Source organism: Oncorhynchus nerka, linkage group LG3 (assembly GCF_034236695.1).
Source record: "Oncorhynchus nerka isolate Pitt River linkage group LG3, Oner_Uvic_2.0, whole genome shotgun sequence".
Classification (NCBI taxonomy): domain Eukaryota; kingdom Metazoa; phylum Chordata; class Actinopteri; order Salmoniformes; family Salmonidae; genus Oncorhynchus; species Oncorhynchus nerka.
Window position 1 is genome coordinate 3,798,083 of NC_088398.1, and position 24,868 is coordinate 3,822,950.

At 49.7% G+C, this 24,868-nt stretch overlaps 1 protein-coding gene across 2 annotated transcripts in view; it reads left to right on the forward strand.

Moving 5' to 3' along the window:
* The first annotated feature begins 1,559 nt into the window (after nucleotides 1–1,559).
* LOC115125283 (ADAMTS-like protein 4) overlaps nucleotides 1,560–24,868 on the forward strand; it is a 99,275-nt gene continuing 75,966 nt past the window's right edge. The window contains exons 1-4 of one of the 2 annotated variants that reach the window (XM_065007183.1): nucleotides 1,560–1,987; nucleotides 3,458–3,521; nucleotides 12,398–13,050; nucleotides 13,445–14,261. In XM_065007183.1, the coding sequence (XP_064863255.1) occupies nucleotides 1,965–1,987; nucleotides 3,458–3,521; nucleotides 12,398–13,050; nucleotides 13,445–14,261 (1,557 nt within the window). In that variant the 5' untranslated portion in view covers nucleotides 1,560–1,964. The remainder of the gene's footprint in view (nucleotides 1,988–3,457; nucleotides 3,522–12,397; nucleotides 13,051–13,444; nucleotides 14,262–24,868) is intronic. The other variant, XM_065007191.1, reaches the window with a different exon arrangement.

A 24,868-nucleotide genomic window follows, 5' to 3' on the forward strand; every position in this document is an offset into this window, starting at 1 on the left:
AAGGGTATGTGGCAAGAGTAAGAATGCCTGAGGTGTGTAGTGTCTATGTGTGTGGGTTGGTGTGTGAGGTTGCAAAGGGGTGCAGAGGTAGTTAGGGTGGGGGGGATTATTGTTCCCCTAGGGTGGAACTGCCCCGGACCACAGTGCTATTACTCACTACAGCCACCCGAGACAAATAACAGATCTACAGTTATATACCACACACCCTCTTGTGTGATATGGTGATTGCTTGCTAATCAGGGCTGTGTGGTTGGCCGTGCGTGTCCAACAGGTCCCACACTCTGGTGATATGGTGATCGCTTGCTAATCAGGGCTGTGTGGTTGGCCGTGCGTGTCCAACAGGTCCCACACTCTGGTGATATGGTGATTGCTTGCTAATCAGGGCTGTGTGGTTGGCCGTGCGTGTCCAACAGGTCCCACACTCTGGTGATACAGGAAGAGGGATGGAGAGAAATAGAGAAGAGAGAATAATCAAGAGGAATATAGAAAAGGGTGTGGAGAAAGGGTCAGGAGGGTCAAGAGAGAGAGCGAGAACAAGACAGAAAGGGAGAGCGATGGAGAAGGGCACACAGCACTGGAGAGATTACCATGGTGACCACACAAACATAACCTGTTGTTACGCTTTGATAATGGATCAGTTCTGTTGAGTATCAATATGACAGCAGGTCTTTCACACACTCTCTAATACAATGTAGTTAGTATTGACCCTTGCTCTCTCTCTCTCCCACCCTTCTTTCTCTCTCCCATCCTTCCCTCTTCCCCTCTAGTGTTTAACTCATAAACCTGTGGCAAACGCAGCCGGAAGCAGTGACAATTCACTCAGGCCAGTCTTATCGGTGTTTGCAGACAACAAATAATGCCACTAAACTTACTGCCGCGCCAGTTCCAGTTATGCTTTTGAACCGAAAATCATCGCCACCCCTCTGCTCCTCAACCGCTCCCCAACCACTCTCTCTCTGATGTGGTATCGCGCGCGCTGCGTTTTGGGTCCACTTGTATTTATCGCCCCTCCAGATTTGGAACGCAACGCGGCCAATGGTTTCCCTCGGGAACGCTCGCGCGCTGTACCATGTCACTTCTATTCCCGATTAAACCGGTTATAAAAACGGGTCGGGACCGATGCATGCCAATAACAAACACATCAGAACTAAAACATCCACAAAGACGGACATTTCAGAAGTTGATAACAATAAACTATGTGGGTGTGTCTGTTTGGTCTGTCGACTATTCTCATAAGATATTTGCATGATTGATACAGTTCTGTGGAAGGATTCAGCCCACCTACGTTTCATAGTCGATGTCGTAAAACAGTAGTCTTGAATTGTTTTTATTTCATTTATTGGCTCTAAAACAATAAGGGGGTTGCGTGCGCGCCACGGGGTGCTACTGTCAGCGCTGCCAACTCTGAGCTCCCTGAGCAGTTGTCAACAATGAGTTGATGATTATTAGTGATCAGAACAAGTCTGTACAATAAAACATTCTTATAGAGGGTTGTTGTACAACTCAGAAAGCGGCTCTCAATTACTCAATTATAGATTAGTCAGAGTGGTGCCCGCGTGTGTGATATGGAAGGGAGAGAGAGACTGAGAGAGAGAGGGTTGTGTAATCTGTCCATTTTGTATCGCTATTTTTCCCCCCTTCAGGACCCCCGGCTGCCAGACGTCACACCAGTTTAAAACAACGACAAGAAAAGTTGTCGGGTGAACGAGAGAAAAAAACTGTGAAACCCTTCCCCGATCCGAATCCAGGGAGGAGTGAGTGAGTGTGACAGAACGAGGGGGATCAAGAGAGAGAGAGCACGCGAAGGAACCCTCTCTCACAACCACACAGAAGACAGTGGTTGTTCTGGCTATCGCCGAAAGGAACTGATAATAACTCACCCCGGGAGTCAACAAAAACATATATACGGTGGTCAGAAAGTCGTTACCGGAGGGGAAATACTTCAGGGCGAGGCCACCGACAGAATGCGTCTCAGGTTTCTGTACAGGTAAATTGGGGGGACTCTATTGACCGATAACCTGCTCCACGCTTTCATGTGTGCGAAATGTTTCTAACCTAATTTTATTTCAGTGGCGATGTAGCCTACAGTAAGTGTAGTAGTGTACAGTAAGTATATGTTATCTATACGCATTTAAAACTGTTGAAAGGTCAACTGTTGTGAATACAGATCCTGTGTGTGCTATCGCATATAGGTGAAGCGTACAACGCATGTGTTGCGTTGCATGGGCACGATATGTAGAATTAATTTTCCCTCGGGCTGGGGTTGAGGTTAAAACACACTGTGTCTGGGCAGATGTTGTAACAGTTCCCACTCTCTCTCCTTGTCCACCTTCTCTCGCTCTCCGTTTTTATTCTACAATGTGCCACTGTAAAGAGAAACGTGGACGCGGGTAGGGGGTCGTTAGTTCAGGCTGAGCGGATCTGTTGTGTCAGGCTGTGCGGGACCTTTGTCTGTGGTTTTGGGATAATTGTTTAGTCTAGTGTGGGCCTGGGGACTGTGGGGAGGGTTTCAGTCGGAGGGGAGACGGCGGCGGTACACACATTGGAGAAACTGCACCAGTCACTGCGGTCACATGTGGCCTGCGGATTTGTGATTGCGGTGATGTTATGGGATTGTGGTGTGTCTTCACAGTTCCCACAATAATTGTGTTGGTGCATCTCAAATGATCTACTTTAGCCCAGTGCGCATGCGTCCTGAGTTTGTAGCTATATAAACCCACTTTAAAGGAACCTATAATCATGTGGCCAATATAAACCAAAGCCAGAGGCCCCACTCTCCAAGTCTCAAACTATTAAAACAAGTGTACATGATGATTTGTGATTGCGTTTGGATGTGGGCTTGTGTGTTTAAAAGCCACAGGGTGTGGACAGGTGGGAGGAAAAACACGGCTGATGTTTGGACGCATTAGTTTGTTTGCACCTTCTCGGCGCGGTCAGATTGATTGAGATGTATGCGGCTGAACCGCCAGGTCAAAGAAACAGTTATTCCTGAATTCACACGGGGAGCAGGGAAAAAACGACGCATGGTGTGCACCTCTAACATAGCAAGGTCTGGAACATACCACAGAGTGTCAACTGAACTACTGAGAGTTAGTTTTACAGTATGTCCTAAAATGAAAGAAAACACATTATGCACGGTGCTTTTACTCATGATAGAACGTTTATTAAACAGCTACTAGACAGGCTCTGGACTGTTAGGGAAAGAGAAGTATGTGTTGACTATTAAATTATATAATTTATGAAGCTACTGAGGCATTTTGATAGTCTTAGGATATGAGGATACACAGTGTATCCCCATAATACATCCTCTGTAAGGAAACTCATCATATCTGGTACTGTTTACTAAACCCCTCTTCACTCTTCCTCTCTCTATCCCCCTCATCGTTTTATATCCTCTCTCTTTCATTCTCTCTCTCTCTCTCTCTCTCTCTCTCTCTCTTCCCTACCCTTCTCTCAGGGTTTATGTGCTGTGGGGTTTTGTGGCAGTCACATCCTCTCTGACCAAGGCTGAGAAGAAAAAGGTGAGCAGTGGTTTTACCATAGTGATGGTGATTTGAGGCGATTAGTGTCTGTAATCGTAGTTTAGGGTTCTGGTGGATCAGCCCATGAAAGCCTGCAGTGAGTGGTGCACCATCTCACTGTGTGACCAGTGGTCAGTTCTGGCGCCGGGTCAGTGGTCGTGAGTCAGTAGTGGTCTCGGCTCTGTGTCAGCTGTGTTTTTGTGATGTCACTCATTACCCAAGTCCCCTGGTGGCGGAGTGGTCCCCTGACACAGAGACAGGTGTGGCCGTTATTTGACCTATTGTAGCCCTGGACATGCTCACACACACACACACACACACACACACACACACACACACACACAGCTCTGAGTTATGAAATGAGAAACAGATCCACAGAGGAACACATCAAAGCCTTGGCTGTTAAACATGCAAACACAGCGCACTGGGTTCAGCATGCCAGGCCAGAGCTGGATGTGCCACAGCACTTCCACAAGGCCATCCATCCATATTCCACAAGGTTGATGATTTTATTCCTCAGTTCATAAAACTGCTTTAAAGCTACTGCCAGGATAAGTGAACTTAGCTCAGACGTCTTCTATTTCCTAGCCCGCTGAACAACATCTAGGGATTCTGGCACTGAAACTTTGACACCAATTGAAGGCAGATTTGCTCAGGCAGTGGCCAACAGAACTAGAGAGGCCTGTCTAGGAAACACAGCTCTCACAGTCTCATGTCAGAATTAGACGTTCATCCATGTTTCTCAAATGTCAAACATCAAATTTCAAAGTGTTTAAGGGTAAATTTAGGCATTTATTTGTATATTTTTTAATGTTTTGTTAACCCATCCTCCACCTCTCTTAGGAAGACATATATTTTATATATATATATATATATTTTTTTTTTTACAGCTTTTCTGCTACGTATACATACTTTTTACATATACATTTTACATACACAATGTGTATTGTGAAAGATCATACACATTTTACATACATGGTACTTTTATATAAAGCAATCATATAACAATAATAAATTACCAAACAAAAAGCTCTTTAATCCCGCCCCTCAGCCACTCTCAGCCCATCCCACCTATCACCATAGACCTCAGCTCTTTAATCCCACCCCTCAGCCACTCTCAGCCCATCCCACCTATCACCATAGACCTCAGCTCTTTAATCCCACCCCTCAGCCACACTCAGCCCATCCCACCTATCACCATAGACCTCAACTCTTTAATCCCACCCCTCAGCCACACTCAGCCCATCCCACCTATCACCATAGACCTCAACTCTTTAATCCCACCCCTCAGCCACACTCAGCCCATCCCACCTATCACCATAGACCTCAGCTCTTTAATCCCACCCCTCAGCCACTCTCAGCCCATCCCACCTATCACCATAGACCTCAGCTCTTTAATCCCACCCTCAGCCACACTCAGCCCATCCCACCTATCACCATAGACCTCAACTCTTTAATCCCACCCCTCAGCCACTCTCAGCCCATCCCACCTATCACCATAGACCTCAGCTCTTTAATCCCACCCCTCAGCCACTCTCAGCCCATCCCACCTATCACCATAGACCTCAGCTCTTTAATCCCACCCTCAGCCACTCTCAGCCCATCCCACCTATCACCATAGACCTCAGCTCTTTAATCCCACCCCTCAGCCACTCTCAGCCCATCCCACCTATCACCATAGACCTCAGCTCTTTAATCCCACCCCTCAGCCACACCTATCACCATCAGCCCATCCCACCTATCACCATAGACCTCAGCTCTTTAATCCCACCCCTCAGCCACTCTCAGCCCATCCCACCTATCACCATAGACCTCAGCTCTTTAATCCCACCCCTCAGCCACTCTCAGCCCATCCCACCTATCACCATAGACCTCAGCTCTTTAATCCCACCCCTCAGCCACACTCAGCCCATCCCACCTATCACCATAGACCTCAACTCTTTAATCCCACCCCTCAGCCACACTCAGCCCATCCCACCTATCACCATAGACCTCAGCTCTTTAATCCCACCCCTCAGCCACTCTCAGCCCATCCCACCTATCACCATAGACCTCAGCTCTTTAATCCCACCCTCAGCCACACTCAGCCCATCCCACCTATCACCATAGACCTCAGCTCTTTAATCCCACCCACTCAGCCACCTATCTCAGCCTTTAATCCCACCCTCCCACCTCAGCCCATCCCACCTATCACCATAGACCTCAGCTCTTTAATCCCACCCTCAGCCACACTCAGCCCATCCCACCTATCACCATAGACCTCAGCCACCTCAGCCCATCCCACCTATCACCATAGACCTCAGCTCTTTAATCCCACCCCTCAGCCACTCTCAGCCCATCCCACCTATCACCATAGACCTCAGCTCTTTAATCCCACCCCTCAGCCACACTCAGCCCATCCCACCTATCACCATAGACCTCAGCTCTTTAATCCCACCCCTCAGCCACTCTCAGCCCATCCCACCTATCACCATAGACCTCAGCTCTTTAATCCCACCCCTCAGCCACTCTCAGCCCATCCCACCTATCACCATAGACCTCAGCTCTTTAATCCCACCCCTCAGCCAGCCCATCCCACCTATCACCATAGACCTCAGCTCTTTAATCCCACCCCTCAGCCACCTCAGCCCATCCCACCTATCACCATAGACCTCAGCTCTTTAATCCCACCCCTCACCCCTCAGCCCATCCCACCTATCACCATAGACCTCAGCTCTTTAATCCCACCCCTCAGCCACTCCAGCCCATCCCACCTATCACCATAGACCTCAGCTCTTTAATCCCACCCCTCAGCCACACTCAGCCCATCCCACCTATCACCATAGACCTCAGCTCTTTAATCCCACCCCTCAGCCACACTCAGCCCATCCCACCTATCACCATAGACCTCAGCTCTTTAATCCCACCCCTCAGCCACTCTCAGCCCATCCCACCTATCACCATAGACCTCAGCTCTTTAATCCCACCCTCAGCCACACTCAGCCCATCCCACCTATCACCATAGACCTCAGCTCTTTAATCCCACCCCTCAGCCACACTCAGCCCATCCCACCTATCACCATAGACCTCAGCTCTTTAATCCCACCCCTCAGCCACTCTCAGCCCATCCCACCTATCACCATAGACCTCAGCTCTTTAATCCCACCCCTCAGCCACACTCAGCCCATCCCACCTATCACCATAGACCTCAGCTCTTTAATCCCACCCTCAGCCACTCTCAGCCCATCCCACCTATCACCATAGACCTCAGCTCTTTAATCCCACCCCTCAGCCACACTCAGCCCATCCCACCTATCACCATAGACCTCAGCTCTTTAATCCCACCCCTCAGCCACACTCAGCCCATCCCACCTATCACCATAGACCTCAGCTCTTTAATCCCACCCCTCAGCCACTCTCAGCCCATCCCACCTATCACCATCCCAGCTCTTTAATCCCACCCCTCAGCCACTCTCAGCCCATCCCACCTATCACCATAGACCTCAGCTCTTTAATCCCACCCCTCAGCCACACTCAGCCCATCCCACCTATCACCATAGACCTCAGCTCTTTAATCCCACCCCTCAGCCACACTCAGCCCATCCCACCTATCACCATAGACCTCAGCTCTTTAATCCCACCCCTCAGCCACCCACCAGCCCATCCCACCTATCACCATAGACCTCAGCTCTTTAATCCCACCCCTCAGCCACACTCAGCCCATCCCACCTATCACCATAGACCTCAGCTCTTTAATCCCACCCCTCAGCCACACTCAGCCCATCCCACCTATCACCATAGACCTCAGCTCTTTAATCCCACCCCTCAGCCACACTCAGCCCATCCCACCTATCACCATAGACCTCAGCTCTTTAATCCCACCCCTCAGCCACACTCAGCCCATCCCACCTATCACCATAGACCTCAGCTCTTTAATCCCACCCCTCAGCCACACTCAGCCCATCCCACCTATCACCATAGACCTCAGCTCTTTAATCCCACCCCTCAGCCACTCTCAGCCCATCCCACCTCACCATAGACCTCAGCTCTTTAATCCCACCCCTCAGCCACCAGCCCATCCCACCTATCACCATCCTCAGCTCTTTAATCCCACCCCTCAGCCACACTCAGCCCATCCCACCTATCACCATAGACCTCAGCTCTTTAATCCCACCCCTCAGCCACACTCAGCCCATCCCACCTATCACCATAGACCTCAACTCTTTAATCCCACCCCTCAGCCACACTCAGCCCATCCCACCTATCACCATAGACCTCAGCTCTTTAATCCCACCCCTCAGCCACACTCAGCCCATCCCACCTATCACCATAGACCTCAGCTCTTTAATCCCACCCTCAGCCACACTCAGCCCATCCCACCTATCACCATAGACCTCAACTCTTTAATCCCACCCCTCAGCCACACTCAGCCCATCCCACCTATCACCATAGACCTCAGCTCTTTAATCCCACCCCTCAGCCACACTCAGCCCATCCCACCTATCACCATAGACCTCAGCTCTTTAATCCCACCCCTCAGCCACACTCAGCCCATCCCACCTATCACCATAGACCTCAGCTCTTTAATCCCACCCCTCAGCCACACTCAGCCCATCCCACCTATCACCATAGACCTCAACTCTTTAATCCCACCCCTCAGCCACACTCAGCCCATCCACCTATCACCATAGACCTCAGCTCTTTAATCCCACCCCTCAGCCACACTCAGCCCATCCCACCTATCACCATAGACCTCAGCTCTTTAATCCCACCCCTCAGCCACTCTCAGCCCATCCCACCTATCACCATAGACCTCAGCTCTTTAATCCCGCCCCTCAGCCACACTCAGCCCATCCCACCTATCACCATAGACCTCAGCTCTTTAATCCCACCCCTCAGCCACTCTCAGCCCATCCCACCTATCACCATAGACCTCAGCTCTTTAATCCCACCCTCAGCCACTCTCAGCCCATCCCACCTATCACCATAGACCTCAACTCTTTAATCCCACCCCTCAGCCACACTCAGCCCATCCCACCTATCACCATAGACCTCAGCTCTTTAATCCCACCCCTCAGCCACACTCAGCCCATCCCACCTATCACCATAGACCTCAGCTCTTTAATCCCACCCCTCAGCCACACTCAGCCCATCCCACCTATCACCATAGACCTCAGCTCTTTAATCCCACCCCTCAGCCACACTCAGCCCATCCCACCTATCACCATAGACCTCAGCTCTTTAATCCCACCCCTCAGCCACTCTCAGCCCATTCCACCTATCACCATAGACCTCAACTCTTTAATCCCACCCCTCAGCCACTCTCAGCCCATCCCACCTATCACCATAGACCTCAGCTCTTTAATCCCACCCCTCAGCCACTCTCAGCCCATCCCACCTATCACCATAGACCTCAGCTCTTTAATCCCACCCCTCAGCCACTCTCAGCCCATCCCACCTATCACCATAGACCTCAGCTCTTTAATCCCACCCTCAGCCACTCTCAGCCCATCCCACCTATCACCATAGACCTCAGCTCTTTAATCCCACCCCTCAGCCACTCTCAGCCCATCCCACCTATCACCATAGACCTCAGCTCTTTAATCCCACCCCTCAGCCACTCTCAGCCCATCCCACCTATCACCATAGACCTCAGCTCTTTAATCCCACCCCTCAGCCACTCTCAGCCCATCCCACCTATCACCATAGACCTCAGCTCTTTAATCCCACCCCTCAGCCACTCTCAGCCCATCCCACCTATCACTATAGACCTCAGCTCTTTAATCCCACCCCTCAGCCACTCTCAGCCCATCCCACCTATCACCATAGACCTCAGCTCTTTAATCCCGCCCCTCAGCCACTCTCAGCCCATCCCACCTATCACCATAGACCTCAGCTCTTTAATCCCACCCCTCAGCCACTCTCAGCCCATCCCACCTATCACTATAGTCCTCAGCTCTTTAATCCCGCCCCTCAGCCACTCTCAGCCCATTCCACCTATCACCATAGACCTCAGCTCTTTAATCCCGCCCCTCAGCCACTCTCAGCCCATTCCACCTATCACTATAGACCTCAGCTCTTTAATCCCGCCCCTCAGCCACTCTCAGCCCATCCCACCTATCACCATAGACCTCAGCTCTTTAATCCCAGCCCTCAGCCACTCTCAGCCCATTCCACCTATCACCATAGACCTCAGCTCTTTAATCCCACCCCTCAGCCACTCTCAGCCCATTCCACCTATCACCATAGACCTCAGCTCTTTAATCCCGCCCCTCAGCCACTCTCAGCCCATTCCACCTATCACCCTCAGTTTGATTTCCATGTGCCATATATTTTTCAATTGTGCTGTGATGTTTTACATACATTTTGAATCTTTCTAATTCTATAGTATCCACAGATTGTGAGCTAAAGATGAAAGCCTTTCCTACGAGTATTATTATGTTATTTATTTATTCAAAATCGTCCAAAACTGCTATTTGTAAGGTTAATTTTAAATGAATGTTGTGATTTTCTTCACCATTCCTGAACCTGTGACCAGAAACAAGCTACATAGGGGCAATACCAGAATAAATTATGTAGTGATTCTGTCTCATCGCAGCAAAATATACAGAGCTGAGATTGTTGTATGCCCCATATACAGTGGGGCAAAAAACTATTTAGTCAGCCACCAATTGTGAAAGTTCTCCCACTTAAAAAGATGAGAGAGGCCTGTAATTTTCATCATAGGTACACTTCAACTATGACAGACAAAATGAGAAGAAAAATCCCGAAAATCACATTGTAGGATATTTAATTAATTAATTTGCAAATTATGGTGGAAAATAAGTATTTGGTCAGTAACAAAAGTTTATCTCAGTACTTTGTTATATACCCTTTGTTGGCAATGACAGAGGTCAAACGTTTTCTGTAAGTCTTCACAAGGTTTTCACACACTGTTGCTGGTGTCAACATTTTGGGCCTCAAATGAAACAGGTATATTTTCTGTTTATGCCAATTCCTTTCAGCCAATTTGTATCTTTAATTTATGGAAAGCAAACAAGTTTGTTACCTTGTCCCCTTTCCACTTGCCTCCTCCATATGTGTGGTAATGCTGCAATCAGTTGGTTGTAAGTTTGGATTGAGCAGACATTCTCATATATTTTCAATAGCAGCTAATGAAAATATATGGGAATGCCTGCTCATAACTCCACCGTTTCTATTCATAATATCATTAATAAATATAATTCCTTTTTTTTTTATCCATAAAGAATGTGTTTTTATTAATCAGTATATTTGAGTTTAACCATAACATTTGTTGTAATATTTTTTCTACCTTTTCTGGAGGAAAAACTGAAATTGTAACCAGCTTTGTATGGCTTGTTTAACCTTTCTAACCCTCGACAACATTCCGCTGAAAAGGCAGCACGCGAAATTAAAAAATATATTGGATAAGTCCAATACAGCAAATGAGAGATAAATATCTTGTTAATCTACCCATCATGTCCGATTTCAAAAATGCTTTACAGCGAAAGCACAACATACTTCTCTCTGAGAAGTAACCATTATTTACTATTTTACATCTGGGGTTGCTGTACATACCTTTTAACCCATTGTATAAGAGATTCACAGAAATGAAAGTAATCCAGGTATTTATATATACATTCTAATTGTTCTTTATCAAACAGCATTTAAAAATCTGCTATGAAGACCAGGCCTGGTATCTTTGCTCTTTCATAATGTTCAATTGTTTCAAGTAATTGTCGTATATTATCTCCAATATATCGTCTAAACCTGTCTGATCAGGATGAACAATATCTGGTAAAACCTTTTTATTCTGTGCTATGCATTTCGCCAGTATTTTTGGTGCCTCCAGTTTTATAAATGGACTGGATCTTTATACCACCGGGGCCCTGTTTTAGTAGTAGTAGTAGTAGTAATGAAATCAGACCTTCTTGTTGAGTACCTGAACGTCCACAAATTTCAAATATGTTAATAATGGAGTTAATAATGGAGTAATTAAAACATGCTAATAATGGATCTTTGAGGACATCAAAAAAGGTCTGATATACCTCTACTGGTATATCATCAAGCCATGGTGTTTTTCCAGGCTGAAAAGATTTAATTGCCTCAAAAGGTTCCTCTTAAGTAAGTTGGCCTTCACACAGGTCTTTCTGTAAATGTGTTAATTTTACATTGTTATTAATATTATTAGGAAATACATCTTTACAGTTAACATCATTCAGTGGAAATGGAGGAGACTGAAAATAAAACATTATGCTTAAAATATTTTGCTTTCAAAATATCATTTGGTGAATCATGGATGACTCCATAATTTGTAACGAGTTTCTGTAAATTCTTTTTTGTAACATTTCTATGATAAAGATTCAAGAAAACACTTGTGCATTTTTCACAATTTTCCATCCAATTCGCTTTATTCTTGTAAAACATTACACTTGATCGTTCTTGAATAAGTACCTCCAATTCTTCTTGTTTTTTCTCTAACCAATTTTGTGCTTCTTTAGGCATTAACTGCATTTTTAAGGTTAGGGTTAAGTTTAGGAATTAACTCAGAAATCTTAAGGTTAGGCATGAACTCTGAATGGTTAAGGTAAGGGTTAAGGTTTGGGATAGGCATAAAACAAAAACATAAAAAACAACTTTCTATCACTGGATTTCAACATGCAATCTTTTGCATCAGAGGCAAACGCCCATCCACCATCCCTGTCCGCAACACCCTAGCAACACCCTTGAATGTAACAGCGCTCACTGTTGCCCCTAGTGGCTGGTTCCCACATCATCTCCCGACGTCCTCAGACATGGATACCCGTGATACAAGTCTAATACTGACTTGTATCACGGGTGACCTGGCTGGTTTATCATATGTCTGATGTGTTCTTGTGTGTGTGTTTGTGTTCCAGGCAACGGGCAGAAGATCTCGGCAGGTGGACAATAGTCCGGACGGGGTGTGGTCTGCCTGGGAGGAGTGGTCAGGATGTTCTCAGAGCTGTGGAGTGGGTGTGTCACAGAGAACCAGAAAGTGTGAAGCCCCTCCCCGTTCTCTAAGTCCTCCCCTCTCCCACTCTCTTCCAAACTGGGGGGGTTCATCGTTCCTCCCAGGGAGGGCCGGGGGTCCCAACCATGGCTCTGTCATCTCCGCCATCCGCCCCTTCTACCCCCCTCATTACTCTAGGAACCAGCAATCCCAGTACGGGGGAGGAGGTGGGGGAGGGACAGAGAGACAGTCAGACCCCTTCTATCCCCCCTCACTCCCATCATCCAATCAGAACCCAGGACTGTCTCTCTATCGGGACACTCTTATAGGAGGAGGGGCAGGAGCTGTGCCAGCGCAGTCCTCCAATCCCACGTCTCCCCTCTATCGCCCGGAATTCTCATCACCCAATCAGGGGCCAGGTTCTGTTTACCGTTCCCCCTCATTTCCTGCCCCCCCATCCAGCTACAGCCAACCAGCACATGCCGCCCGCCAGCCAGCCAATCCTGGAACAGGGAGGGTGGGAGGAAGTGGGAGCAGAAGGTCAGTGTTGCCCAATAGGGGGGCTCTGCCTGCTAGTAGGTGAGTATGATTGGATGATCGTGTTGGCAAGGAAACTGTTTACTGTAGATGTTGTGTAAATGTTGTTTTAGACGCCATGTAAATGTTAAGACGTTGTTGTTAAGGCATTAGTAGTTTGAGTTGAGTCATTCGGTCGATGTGAGTCATGGGAGTGTGAGTTGCTGTGCCATTAGATCACTAGTTCTGCTCAATATCATGACCTCGATACAGATAGACTCCTTAGGGCTCTCACTCTCCTGTGCTCTGCCTCTAACTCTCACTGTAGGCTGTAAGCTGTTGGCTCCAGTTGTGGAGAATGTCAATAATTTTAAGAGCAGATAAGAGTTCTGTCATCATGTGTAATATTCCCCTGTCTAACCCCCCCCCCCCCCCTCTCTCTCTCTCTCTCTCTCAGGTCCTCTTCTATCCGTCCAGGTCAATTTGGTTACGGCAGGGTTCCCTTCTCTCTGCCATTACACCGGCAAAACCGGCAGGCCCGCCACACTGAGCACAGCAATGCTACCATAGCAACCCTGGTACTAGAGACCGAGGAGCAGGAGGGAACTGTTGTTAACATTGACCAAATGGACAGACCCGGAGAAGGAGAAGAGAAGAGGAGGGGAGAGAAGGAGAGAGAGGGAGGCAAGAACCACAAAGGGAATAGGGGAGAGAGGGAGCATGAGAGGAGAGAGGAGGAAAGGAAGACAGAGGGGGAGAGTACGGAGTCACCTGTCGCTAAGGCATTAATAATGACAACCATAGCTAAACCAGAAAGGAATGGACAGAGGGACACGGACACTCACAGACAGACGGACAGACAGAGACAAGCTGCTGCGGAGCGAGGGAGGGAGCGAGGGAGAGAAAGAGAGAGAGTGCCCTCGACACTCCCTCACTCACACAGGCCATCTCCCTTCCAGCCCAACCACGACAGAATCATTGATAGACGCGCCCCTCCTCCCCTCCCCCCTCTGCCTCACTCCTACCCCCCCCCCCTCTCTCAACCCTACTCACCCCCTCTCCACCGCTCCTCCCCCGAGCACAGAGAGAGAGATGGGTTCAACCCTCAGCTCCAATCCCCTCACCCTAGACCCCCCCAACCCAACATCTACCCCCTGCAACAACAGCAGCACCCCCACCCCCTGGCCGAGGGGGAGACAGGGGGACAGAGATTACCCCCCCAGAACTACAGGTGTTCGGGAGCAGAGAATGAGTATCGTCGGTGCTTTTCACAGGTAAGAGCAGATGCCTTGAAATGCCTCAGTGGTTGGAGTGAAGAGTTAGTATACCAGTAGTTAACTAGGAGCTGGTTCCTGTATGAGTGTAGAGTTAGTATACCAGTATTAACTAGGAGCTGGTTCCTGTATGAGTGTAGAGTTAGTAACACCAGTATTAACTAGGAGCTGGTTCCTGTATGAGTGTAGAGTTAGTATACCAGTATTAACTAGGAGCTGGTTCCTGTATGAGTGTAGAGTTAGTAACACCAGTATTAACTAGGAGCTGGTTCCTGTATGAGTGTAGAGTTAGTATACCAGTATTAACTAGGAGCTGGTTCCTGTATGAGTGTAGAGTTAGTAACACCAGTATTAACTAGGAGCTGGTTCCTGTATGAGTGTAGAGTTAGTATACCAGTATTAACTAGGAGCTGGTTCCTGTATGAGTGTAGAGTTAGTATACCAGTATTAACTAGGAGCTGGTTCCTGTATGAGTGTAGAGTTAGTATACCAGTATTAACTAGGAGCTGGTTCCTGTATGAGTGTAGAGTTAGTATACCAGTATTAACTAGGAGCTGGTTCCTGTATGAGTGTAGAGTTAGTAACACCAGTATTAACTAGGAGCTGGTTCCTGTATGAGTGTAGAGTTAGTAACACCAGTATTAACTAGGAGCTGGTTCCTGTATGAGTGTAGAGTTAGTAACACCAGTATTAACTAGGAGCTGGTTCCTGTATGAGTGTAGAGTTAGTATACCAGTATTAACTAGGAGCTGGTTCCTGTATGAGTGTAGAGTTAGTAACACCAGTATTTAACTAGGAGCTGGTTCCTGTATGAGTGTAGAGTTAGTAACACCAGTATTAACTAGGAGCTGGTTCCTGTATGAGTGTAGAGTTAGTATACCAGTATTAACTAGGAGCTGGTTCCTGTATGAGTGTAGAGTTAGTAACACCAGTATTAACTAGGAGCTGGTTCCTGTATGAGTGTAGAGTTAGTAACACCAGTATTAACTAGGAGGTGGTTCCTGTATGTCCATAGTGATATAGTATCTGTGGTAGTGATGGCTGGCTGTACAGTAGTAACATGTGTATGTCCATAGTGATATAGTATCTGTGGTAGTGATGGCTGGCTGTACAGTAGTAAGTTGTGTATGGGCAGTCATATGGATACTGTCTGGCTGCTTGTACTCTCTGGGCTTTTACTGTTATGATCGGAATATCCTTCACGCTTATACAAGCAATACTGTGTGTGTGTGTGTGTGGTGTGTAGGTGTGGTGCATGTGTGTGTAGTGCATGTGTGTGTCTGTGTGTGTGTGTGTGGTGTGTAGGTGTGGTCCGTGTGTGTGTGTGGTGGTGCGTGTGTGTGTGTGTGTGTGTGTGTGTGCGTGTGTGTGTGTAACGGCAGATCTGGCCTTGTGGGCTTGCAGGTCTTGTGATTGTAGTGTTATCGACTGGATTACTCTCTGTATAGTAGCTGTAGTGTGTGTGTGGGGTGGGGGATATGGCTGTGACCTGTATCTGTAGTGTGTTGGTGGGTGGGGGATATGACTGTGACCTGTATCTGTAGTGTGTTGGTGTGTCTGGGGGTGGGGGATATGACTGTGACCTGTATCTGTAGTGTGTTGGTGTGTCTGTGGGGTGGGGGATATGGCTGTGACCTGTATCTGTAGTGTGTTGGTGTGTCTGTGGGGTGGGGGATATGGCTGTGACCTGTATCTGTAGTGTGTTGGTGTGTCTGTGGGGTGGGGGATATGACTGTGACCTGTATCTGTAGTGTGTTGGTGTGTCTGTGGGGTGGGGGATATGGCTGTGACCTGTATCTGTAGTGTGTTGGTGTGTCTGTGGGGTGGGGGATATGACTGTGACCTGTATCTGTAGTGTGTTGGTGTGTCTGTGGGGTGGGGGATATGACTGTGACCTGTATCTGTAGTGTGTTGGGGGTGGGGGATATGGCTGTGACCTGTATCTGTAGTGTGTTGGTGTGTCTGTGGGGTGGGGATATGACTGTGACCTGTAGCTGTAGTGTGTTGGTGTGTCTGTGGGGTGGGGGATATGACTGTGACCTGTATCTGTAGTGTGTTGGTGTGTCTGTGGGGTGGGGGATATGGCTGTGACCTGTATCTGTAGTGTGTTGGTGTGTCTGTGGGGTGGGGGATATGGCTGTGACCTGTATCTGTAGTGTATTGGTGTGTCTGTGGGGTGGGGGATATGGCTGTGACCTGTATCTGTAGTGTGTTGGTGTGTCTGTGGGGTGGGGGATATGACTGTTACCTGTATCTGTAGTGTGTTGGTGTGTCTGTGGGGTGGGGGATATGACTGTGACCTGTATCTGTAGTGTGTTGGTGTGTCTGTGGGGTGGGGGATATGGCTGTGACCTGTATCTGTAGTATGTTGGTGTGTGGGGGGTGGGGGATATGACTGTGACCTGTATCTGTAGTGTGTTGGTGTGTCTGTGGGGTGGGGGATATGACTGTGACCTGTATCTGTAGTGTGTTGGTGTGGGGGGTGGGGGATATGGCTGTGACCTGGGATATGACTGTGACCTGTATCTGTAGTGTGTTGGTGTGTGTGGGGGATATGACTGTGACCTGTATCTGTGGTGGGACCTGGTAGGTGTTGGTGGTGTGTGGGGTGGGGGATATGACTGTGATATCTGACTGTGACCTGTATCTGTAGTGTGTTGGTGTGTGGGGGTGGGGGATATGGCTGTGACCTGTATCTGTAGTGTGTTGGTGTGTGGGGGGTGGGGGATATGGCTGTGACCTGTATCTGTAGTGTGTTGGTGTGTCTGTGGGGTGGGGGATATGACTGTGACCTGTATCTGTAGTGTGTTGGTGTGTCTGTGGGGTGGGGGATATGGCTGTGACCTGTATCTGTAGTGTGTTGGTGTGTGGGGGTGGGGGATATGACTGTGACCTGTATCTGTAGTGTGTTGGTGTGTCTGTGGGGTGGGGGATATGACTGTGACCTGTATCTGTAGTATATGTGTTGTGTGTGTTGGTGTGGGGTGGGGGATATGACTGTGACCTGTATCTGTAGTGTGTTGGTGTGTGTGGGGTGGGGGATATGGCTGTGACCTGTATCTGTAGTGTGTTGGTGTGTCTGTGGGGTGGGGGATATGGCTGTGACCTGTATCTGTAGTGTGTTGGTGTGTCTGTGGGGTGGGGTGGGGGATATGGCTGTGACCTGTATCTGTAGTGTGTTGGTGTGTCTGTGGGGTGGGGGATATGGCTGTGACCTGTATCTGTAGTGTGTTGGTGTGTGTGTGTGGGGTGGGGTGTCTGTGGGGTGGGGGATATGACTGTGACCTGTATCTGTAGTGTGTTGGTGTGTCTGTGGGGTGGGGGATATGACTGTGACCTGTATCTGTAGTGTGTTGGTGTGTGTGGGGTGGGGGATATGGCTGTGACCTGTATCTGTAGTGTGTTGGGGTGTGGGGTGGGGGATATGGCTGTGACCTGTATCTGTAGTGTGTTGGTGTGGTGGGGTGGGGGATATGGCTGTGACCTGTATCTGTAGTGTGTTGGTGTGTCTGTGGGGTGGGGGATATGACTGTGACCTGTATCTGTAGTGTGTTGGTGTGTCTGTGGGGTGGGGGATATGACTGTGACCTGTATCTGTAGTGTGTTGGTGTGTGTGGGGTGGGGGATATGGCTGTGACCTGTATCTGGGTGTTGGGGTGGGGGTGGGGGATATGGCTGTGACCTGTATCTGTAGTGTGTTGGTGTGTCTGTGGGGTGGGGATATGACTGTGACCTGTATCTGTAGTGTGTTGGTGTGTCTGTGGGGTGGGGGATATGACTGTGACCTGTATCTGTAGTGTGTTGGTGTGTCTGTGGGGTGGGGGATATGGCTGTGACCTGTATCTGTAGTGTGTTGGTGTGTCTGTGGGGTGGGGGATATGACTGTGACCTGTATCTGTAGTGTGTTGGTGTGTCTGTGGGGTGGGGGATATGACTGTGACCTGTATCTGTAGTGTGTTGGTGTGTCTGTGGGGTGGGGGATATGACTGTGACCTGTATCTGTAGTGTGTTGGTGTGTCTGTGGGGTGGGGATATGGCTGTGACCTGTATCTGTAGTATGTTGGTGTGTGGGGGTGGGGGATATGACTGTGACCTGTATCTGTAGTGTGTTGGTGTGTCTGTGGGGTGGGGGATATGACTGTGACCTGTATCTGTAGTGTGTTGGTGTGGGTGGGGTGGGGTGGGGATATGACTGTGACCTGTATCTGTAGTGTGTTGGTGTGTGTGGGGTGGGGTGGGGGATATGACTGTGACCTGTATCTGTAGTGTGTTGGTGTGTGGGGGTGGGGGATATGGCTGTGACCTGTATCTGTAGTGTGTTGGTGTGTGGGGGGTGGGGGATATGGCTGTGACCTGTATCTGTAGTGTGTTGGTGTGTCTGTGGGTGTGTTGGGTGTCTGTGGGGTGGGGATATGGCTGTGACCTGTATCTGTAGTATGTTGGTGTGTGGGGGTGGGGATATGACTGTGACCTGTATCTGTAGTGTGTTGGTGTGTCTGTGGGGTGGGGGATATGACTGTGACCTGTATCTGTAGTGTGTTGGTGTGTGTGGGGTGGGGGATATGGCTGTGACCTGTATCTGTAGTGTGTTGGTGTGTGGGGGTGGGGGATATGGCTGTGACCTGTATCTGTAGTGTGTTGGTGTGTGGGGGGTGGGGGATATGGCTGTGACCTGTATCTGTAGTGTGTTGGTGTGTGTGTGGGGTGGGGGATATGACTGTGACCTGTATCTGTAGTGTGTTGGTGTGTGTGGGGGTGGGGGATATGGCTGTGACCTGTATCTGTAGTGTGTTGGTGTGTGTGTGGGGTGGGGGATATGACTGTGACCTGTATCTGTAGTGTGTTGGTGTGTCTGTGGGGTGGGGATATGGCTGTGACCTGTATCTGTAGTGTGTTGGTGTGTCTGTGGGGTGGGGGATATGGCTGTGACCTGTATCTGTAGTGTGTTGGTGTGTCTGTGGGGTGGGGGATATGGCTGTGACCTGTATCTGTAGTATGTTGGTGTGTGGGGGTGGGGGATATGACTGTGACCTGTATCTGTAGTGTGTTGGTGTGTCTGTGGGGTGGGGGATATGACTGTGACCTGTATCTGTAGTGTGTTGGTGTGTGTGGGGTGGGGATATGACTGTGACCTGTATCTGTAGTGTGTTGGTGTGTGGGGTGGGGGATATGACTGTGACCTGTATCTGTAGTGTGTTGGTGTGTGTGGGGGGGGGGATATGACTGTGACCTGTATCTGTAGTGTGTTGGTGTGTGGGGGTGGGGGGGGATATGGCTGTGACCTGTATCTGTAGTGTGTTGGTGTGTCTGGGGGTGGGGGATATGGCTGTGACCTGTATCTGTAGTGTGTTGGTGTGTCTGTGGGGTGGGGATATGACTGTGACCTGTATCTGTAGTGTGTTGGTGTGTCTGTGGGGTGGGGGATATGGCTGTGACCTGTATCTGTAGTATGTTGGTGTGTGGGGGGTGGGGGATATGACTGTGACCTGTATCTGTAGTGTGTTGGTGTGTCTGTGGGGTGGGGGATATGACTGTGACCTGTATCTGTAGTGTGTTGGTGTGTGTGGGGTGGGGTGGGGGATATGGCTGTGACCTGTATCTGTAGTGTGTTGGTGTGTGGGGGGTGGGGGATATGGCTGTGACCTGTATCTGTAGTGTGTTGGTGTGTGGGGGTGGGGGATATGGCTGTGACCTGTATCTGTAGTGTGTTGGTGTGTGTGTGGGGTGGGGGATATGACTGTGACCTGTATCTGTAGTGTGTTGGTGTGTGTGGGGTGGGGGATATGGCTGTGACCTGTATCTGTAGTGTGTTGGTGTGTGTGTGGGGTGGGGGATATGACTGTGACCTGTATCTGTAGTGTGTTGGTGTGTCTGTGGGGTGGGGGATATGACTGTGACCTGTATCTGTAGTGTGTTGGTGTGTCTGTGGGGTGGGGGATATGACTGTGACCTGTATCTGTAGTGTGTTGGTGTGTCTGTGGGGTGGGGGATATGGCTGTGACCTGTATCTGTAGTATGTTGGTGTGTGGGGGGGTGGGGGATATGACTGTGACCTGTATCTGTAGTGTGTTGGTGTGTCTGTGGGGTGGGGGATATGACTGTGACCTGTATCTGTAGTGTGTTGGTGTGTGTGGGGTGGGGATATGACTGTGACCTGTATCTGTAGTGTGTTGGTGTGTGTGGGGTGGGGTGGGGATATGACTGTGACCTGTATCTGTAGTGTGTTGGTGTGTGGGGGGTGGGGGATATGGCTGTGACCTGTATCTGTAGTGTGTTGGTGTGGTGGGGTGGGGGATATGGCTGTGACCTGTATCTGTAGTGTGTTGGTGTGTCTGTGGGGGTGGGGGATATGGGACCTGTATCTGTATGTGTTGGTGTGTCTGTGGGGTGGGGGATATGGCTGTGACCTGTATCTGTAGTATGTTGGTGTGTGGGGGGTGGGGGATATGACTGTGACCTGTATCTGTAGTGTGTTGGTGTGTCTGTGGGGTGGGGGATATGACTGTGACCTGTATCTGTAGTGTGTTGGTGTGTGTGGGGTGGGGTGGGGATATGGCTGTGACCTGTATCTGTAGTGTGTTGGTGTGTGGGGGGGTGGGGGATATGGCTGTGACCTGTATCTGTAGTGGTTGGTGTGTGGGGGGTGGGGGATATGGCTGTGACCTGTATCTGTAGTGTGTTGGTGTGTGTGTGGGGTGGGGGATATGACTGTGACCTGTATCTGTAGTGTGTTGGTGGGGGGGTGGGGGATATGGCTGTGACCTGTATCTGTAGTGTGTTGGTGTGTGTGTGGGGTGGGGGATATGACTGTGACCTGTATCTGTAGTGTGTTGGTGTGTCTGTGGGGTGGGGGATATGACTTTGACCTGTATCTGTAGTGTGTTGGTGTGTCTGTGGGGTGGGGGATATGGCTGTGACCTGTATCTGTAGTGTGTTGGTGTGTCTGGGGGTGGGGGATATGGCTGTGACCTGTATCTGTAGTATGTTGGTGTGTGGGGGTGGGGGATATGACTGTGACCTGTATCTGTAGTGTGTTGGTGTGTCTGTGGGGTGGGGATATGACTGTGACCTGTATCTGTAGTGTGTTGGTGTGTGTGGGGTGGGGGATATGACTGTGACCTGTATCTGTAGTGTGTTGGTGTGTGTGGGGTGGGGGATATGACTGTGACCTGTATCTGTAGTGTGTTGGTGCGTGTGTGGGGTGGGGGATATGACTGTGACCTGTATCTGTAGTGTGTTGGTGTGTGGGGGGTGGGGTGGGGGATATGGCTGTGACCTGTATCTGTAGTGTGTTGGTGTGTGTGGGGGTGGGGATATGGCTGTGACCTGTATCTGTAGTGTGTTGGTGTGTGTGGGTGTGGGGATATGACTGTGACCTGTATCTGTAGTGTGTTGGTGTGTGTGTGGGGTGGGGGATATGGCTGTGACCTGTATCTGTAGTGTGTTGGTGTGTCTGTGGGGTGGGGATATGGCTGTGACCTGTATCTGTAGTGTGTTGGTGTGTGTGTGGGGTGGGGGATATGACTGTGACCTGTATCTGTAGTGTGGGGGTGGGGATATGGCTGTGACCTGTATCTGTAGTGTGTTGGTGTGTGTGTGGGGTGGGGGGTGGGAGATATGACTTTGACCTGTATCTGTAGTGTGTTGGTGTGTGTGGGGTGAGGGATATGACTGTGACCTGTATCTGTAGTGTGTTGGTGTGTGGGGGTGGGGGATATGGCTGTGACCTGTATCTGTAGTGTGTTTGTGTGTGTGTGCGGTGGGGGATATGACTGTGACCTGTATCTGTAGTGTGTTGGTGTGTGTGTGGGGGTGGGGGATATGACTGTGACCTGTATCTGTAGTGTGTTGGTGTGTGGGGGTGGGGATATGACTGTGACCTGTATCTGTAGTGTGTTGGTGTGGGGTGGGGATATGGCTGTGACCTGTATCTGTAGTGTGTTGGTGTGTCTGTGGGGTGGGGGATATGGCTGTGACCTGTATCTGTAGTGTGTTGGTGTGTGTGGGGTGGGGGGATATGACTGTGACCTGTATCTGTAGTGTGTTGGTGTGTGTGGGGTGGGGGGATATGACTGTGACCTGTATCTGTAGTGTGTTGGTGTGTGTGGGGTGGGGGATATGGCTGTGACCTGTATCTGTAGTGTGTTGGTGTGTCTGTCGGGTGGGGGATATGGCTGTGACCTGTATCTGTAGTGTGTTGGTGTGTGGGGGTGGGGTGGGGGATATGGCTGTGACCTGTATCTGTAGTGTGTTGGTGTGTCTGTGGGGTGGGGGATATGACTGTGACCTGTATCTGTAGTGTGTTGGTGTGTCTGTGGGGTGGGGGGATATGGCTGTGACCTGTATCTGTAGTGTGTTGGTGTGTCTGTGGGGTGGGGGATATGGCTGTGACCTGTATCTGTAGTGTGTTGGTGTGTCTGTGGGGTGGGGGATATGGCTGTGACCTGTATCTGTAGTGTGTTGGTGTGTCTGTGGGGTGGGGGATATGACTGTGACCTGTATCTGTAGTGTGTTGGTGTGTGTGTGGGGTGGGGGATATGACTGTGACCTGTATCTGTAGTGTGTTGGTGTGTGTGTGGGGTGGGGGATATGACTGTGACCTGTATCTGTAGTGTGTTGGTGTGTGTGTGGGGTGGGGGATATGACTGTGACCTGTATCTGTAGTGTGTTGGTGTGTGGGGGTGGGGGATATGACTGTGACCTGTATCTGTAGTGTGTGTGTGTGGGGTGGGGGATATGGCTGTGACCTGTATCTGTAGTGTGTTGGTGTGTGTGTGGGGTGGGGGATATGACTGTGACCTGTATCTGTAGTGTGTTGGTGTGTGTGGGGTGGGGGATATGACATTGACCTGTAGTGTGTTGGTGTGTGGGGTGTGGGGTGGGGGATATGGCTGTGACCTGTATCTGTAGTGTGTTGGTGTGTGTGGGGTGGGGGATATGACTGTGACCTGTAGTGTGTTGGTGTGTGGGGTGGGGGATATGGCTGTGACCTGTATCTGTAGTGTGTTGGTGTGTGTGTGGGGTGGGGTATATGACTGTGACCTGTATCTGTAGTGTGTTGGTGTGTGGGGGTGGGGGATATGGCTGTGACCTGTATCTGTAGTGTGTTGGTGTGTCTGTGGGGTGGGGGATATGACTGTTACCTGCATCTGTAGTGTGTTGGTGTTTGGGGGTTGGGGGATATGACTGTGACCTGTATCTGTAGTGTGTTGGTGTGTGTGTGGGGTGAGGGATATGACTGTGACCTGTATCTGTAGTGTGTTGGTGTGTGGGGGTGGGGATATGGCTGTGACCTGTATCTGTAGTGTGTTGGTGTGTCTGTGGGGTGGGGGATATGGCTGTGACCTGTATCTGTAGTGTGTTGGTGTGTCTGTGGGGTGGGGGATATGACTGTGACCTGTATCTGTAGTGTGTTGGTGTGTCTGTGGGGTGGGGGATATGGCTGTGACCTGTATCTGTAGTGTGTTGGTGTGTGTGGGGTGGGGGATATGACTGTGACCTGTATCTGTAGTGTGTTGGTGTGTCTGTGGGGTGGGGTGGGGGATATGACTGTGACCTGTATCTGTAGTGTGTTGGTGTGTCTGTGGGGTGGGGGATATGACTGTGACCTGTATCTGTAGTGTGTTGGTGTGTCTGTGGGGTTGGGTGGGGGATATGACTGTGACCTGTATCTGTAGTGTGTTGGTGTGTCTGTGGGGTGGGGGATATGACTGTGACCTGTATCTGTAGTGTGTTGGTGTGTTGGTGTGTGGGGATATGACTGTGACCTGTATCTGTAGTGTGTTGGTGTGTCTGTGGGGTGGGGGATATGACTGTTACCTGTATCTGTAGTGTGTTGGTGTGTCTGTGGGGTGGGGGATATGACTGTGACCTGTATCTGTAGTGTGTTGGTGTGTTTGTGGGGTGGGGGATATGGCTGTGACCTGTATCTGTAGTATGTTGGTGTGTGGGGGGTGGGGGATATGACTGTGACCTTTATCTGTAGTGTGTTGGTGTGTCTGTGGGGTGGAGGATATGACTGTGACCTGTATCTGTAGTGTGTTGGTGTGTGGGGGTGGGGGATATGGCTGTGACCTGTATCTGTAGTGTGTTGGTGTGTGGGGGTGGGGGATATGGCTGTGACCTGTATCTGTAGTGTGTTGGTGTGTGTGTGGGGTGGGGGATATGGCTGTGACCTGTATCTGTAGTGTGTTGGTGTGTCTGTGGGGTGGGGGATATGACTGTGACCTGTATCTGTAGTGTGTTGGTGTGTTGGTGTGTGGGGATATGACTGTGACCTGTATCTGTAGTGTGTTGGTGTGTCTGTGGGGTGGGGGATATGGCTGTGACCTGTATCTGTAGTGTGTTGGTGTGTCTGTGGGGTGTAGGATATGGCTGTGACCTGTATCTGTAGTGTGTTGGTGTGTCTGTGGGGTGGGGGATATGACTGTGACCTGTATCTGTAGAGTGTTGGTGGGGGGTGGGGGATATGACTGTGACCTGTATCTGTAGTGTGTTGGTGTGTCTATGGGGTGGGGTGGGGGATATGGCTGTGACCTGTATCTGTAGTGTGTTGGTGTGTCTGTGGGGTGGGGGATATGGCTGTGACCTGTATCTGTAGTGTGTTG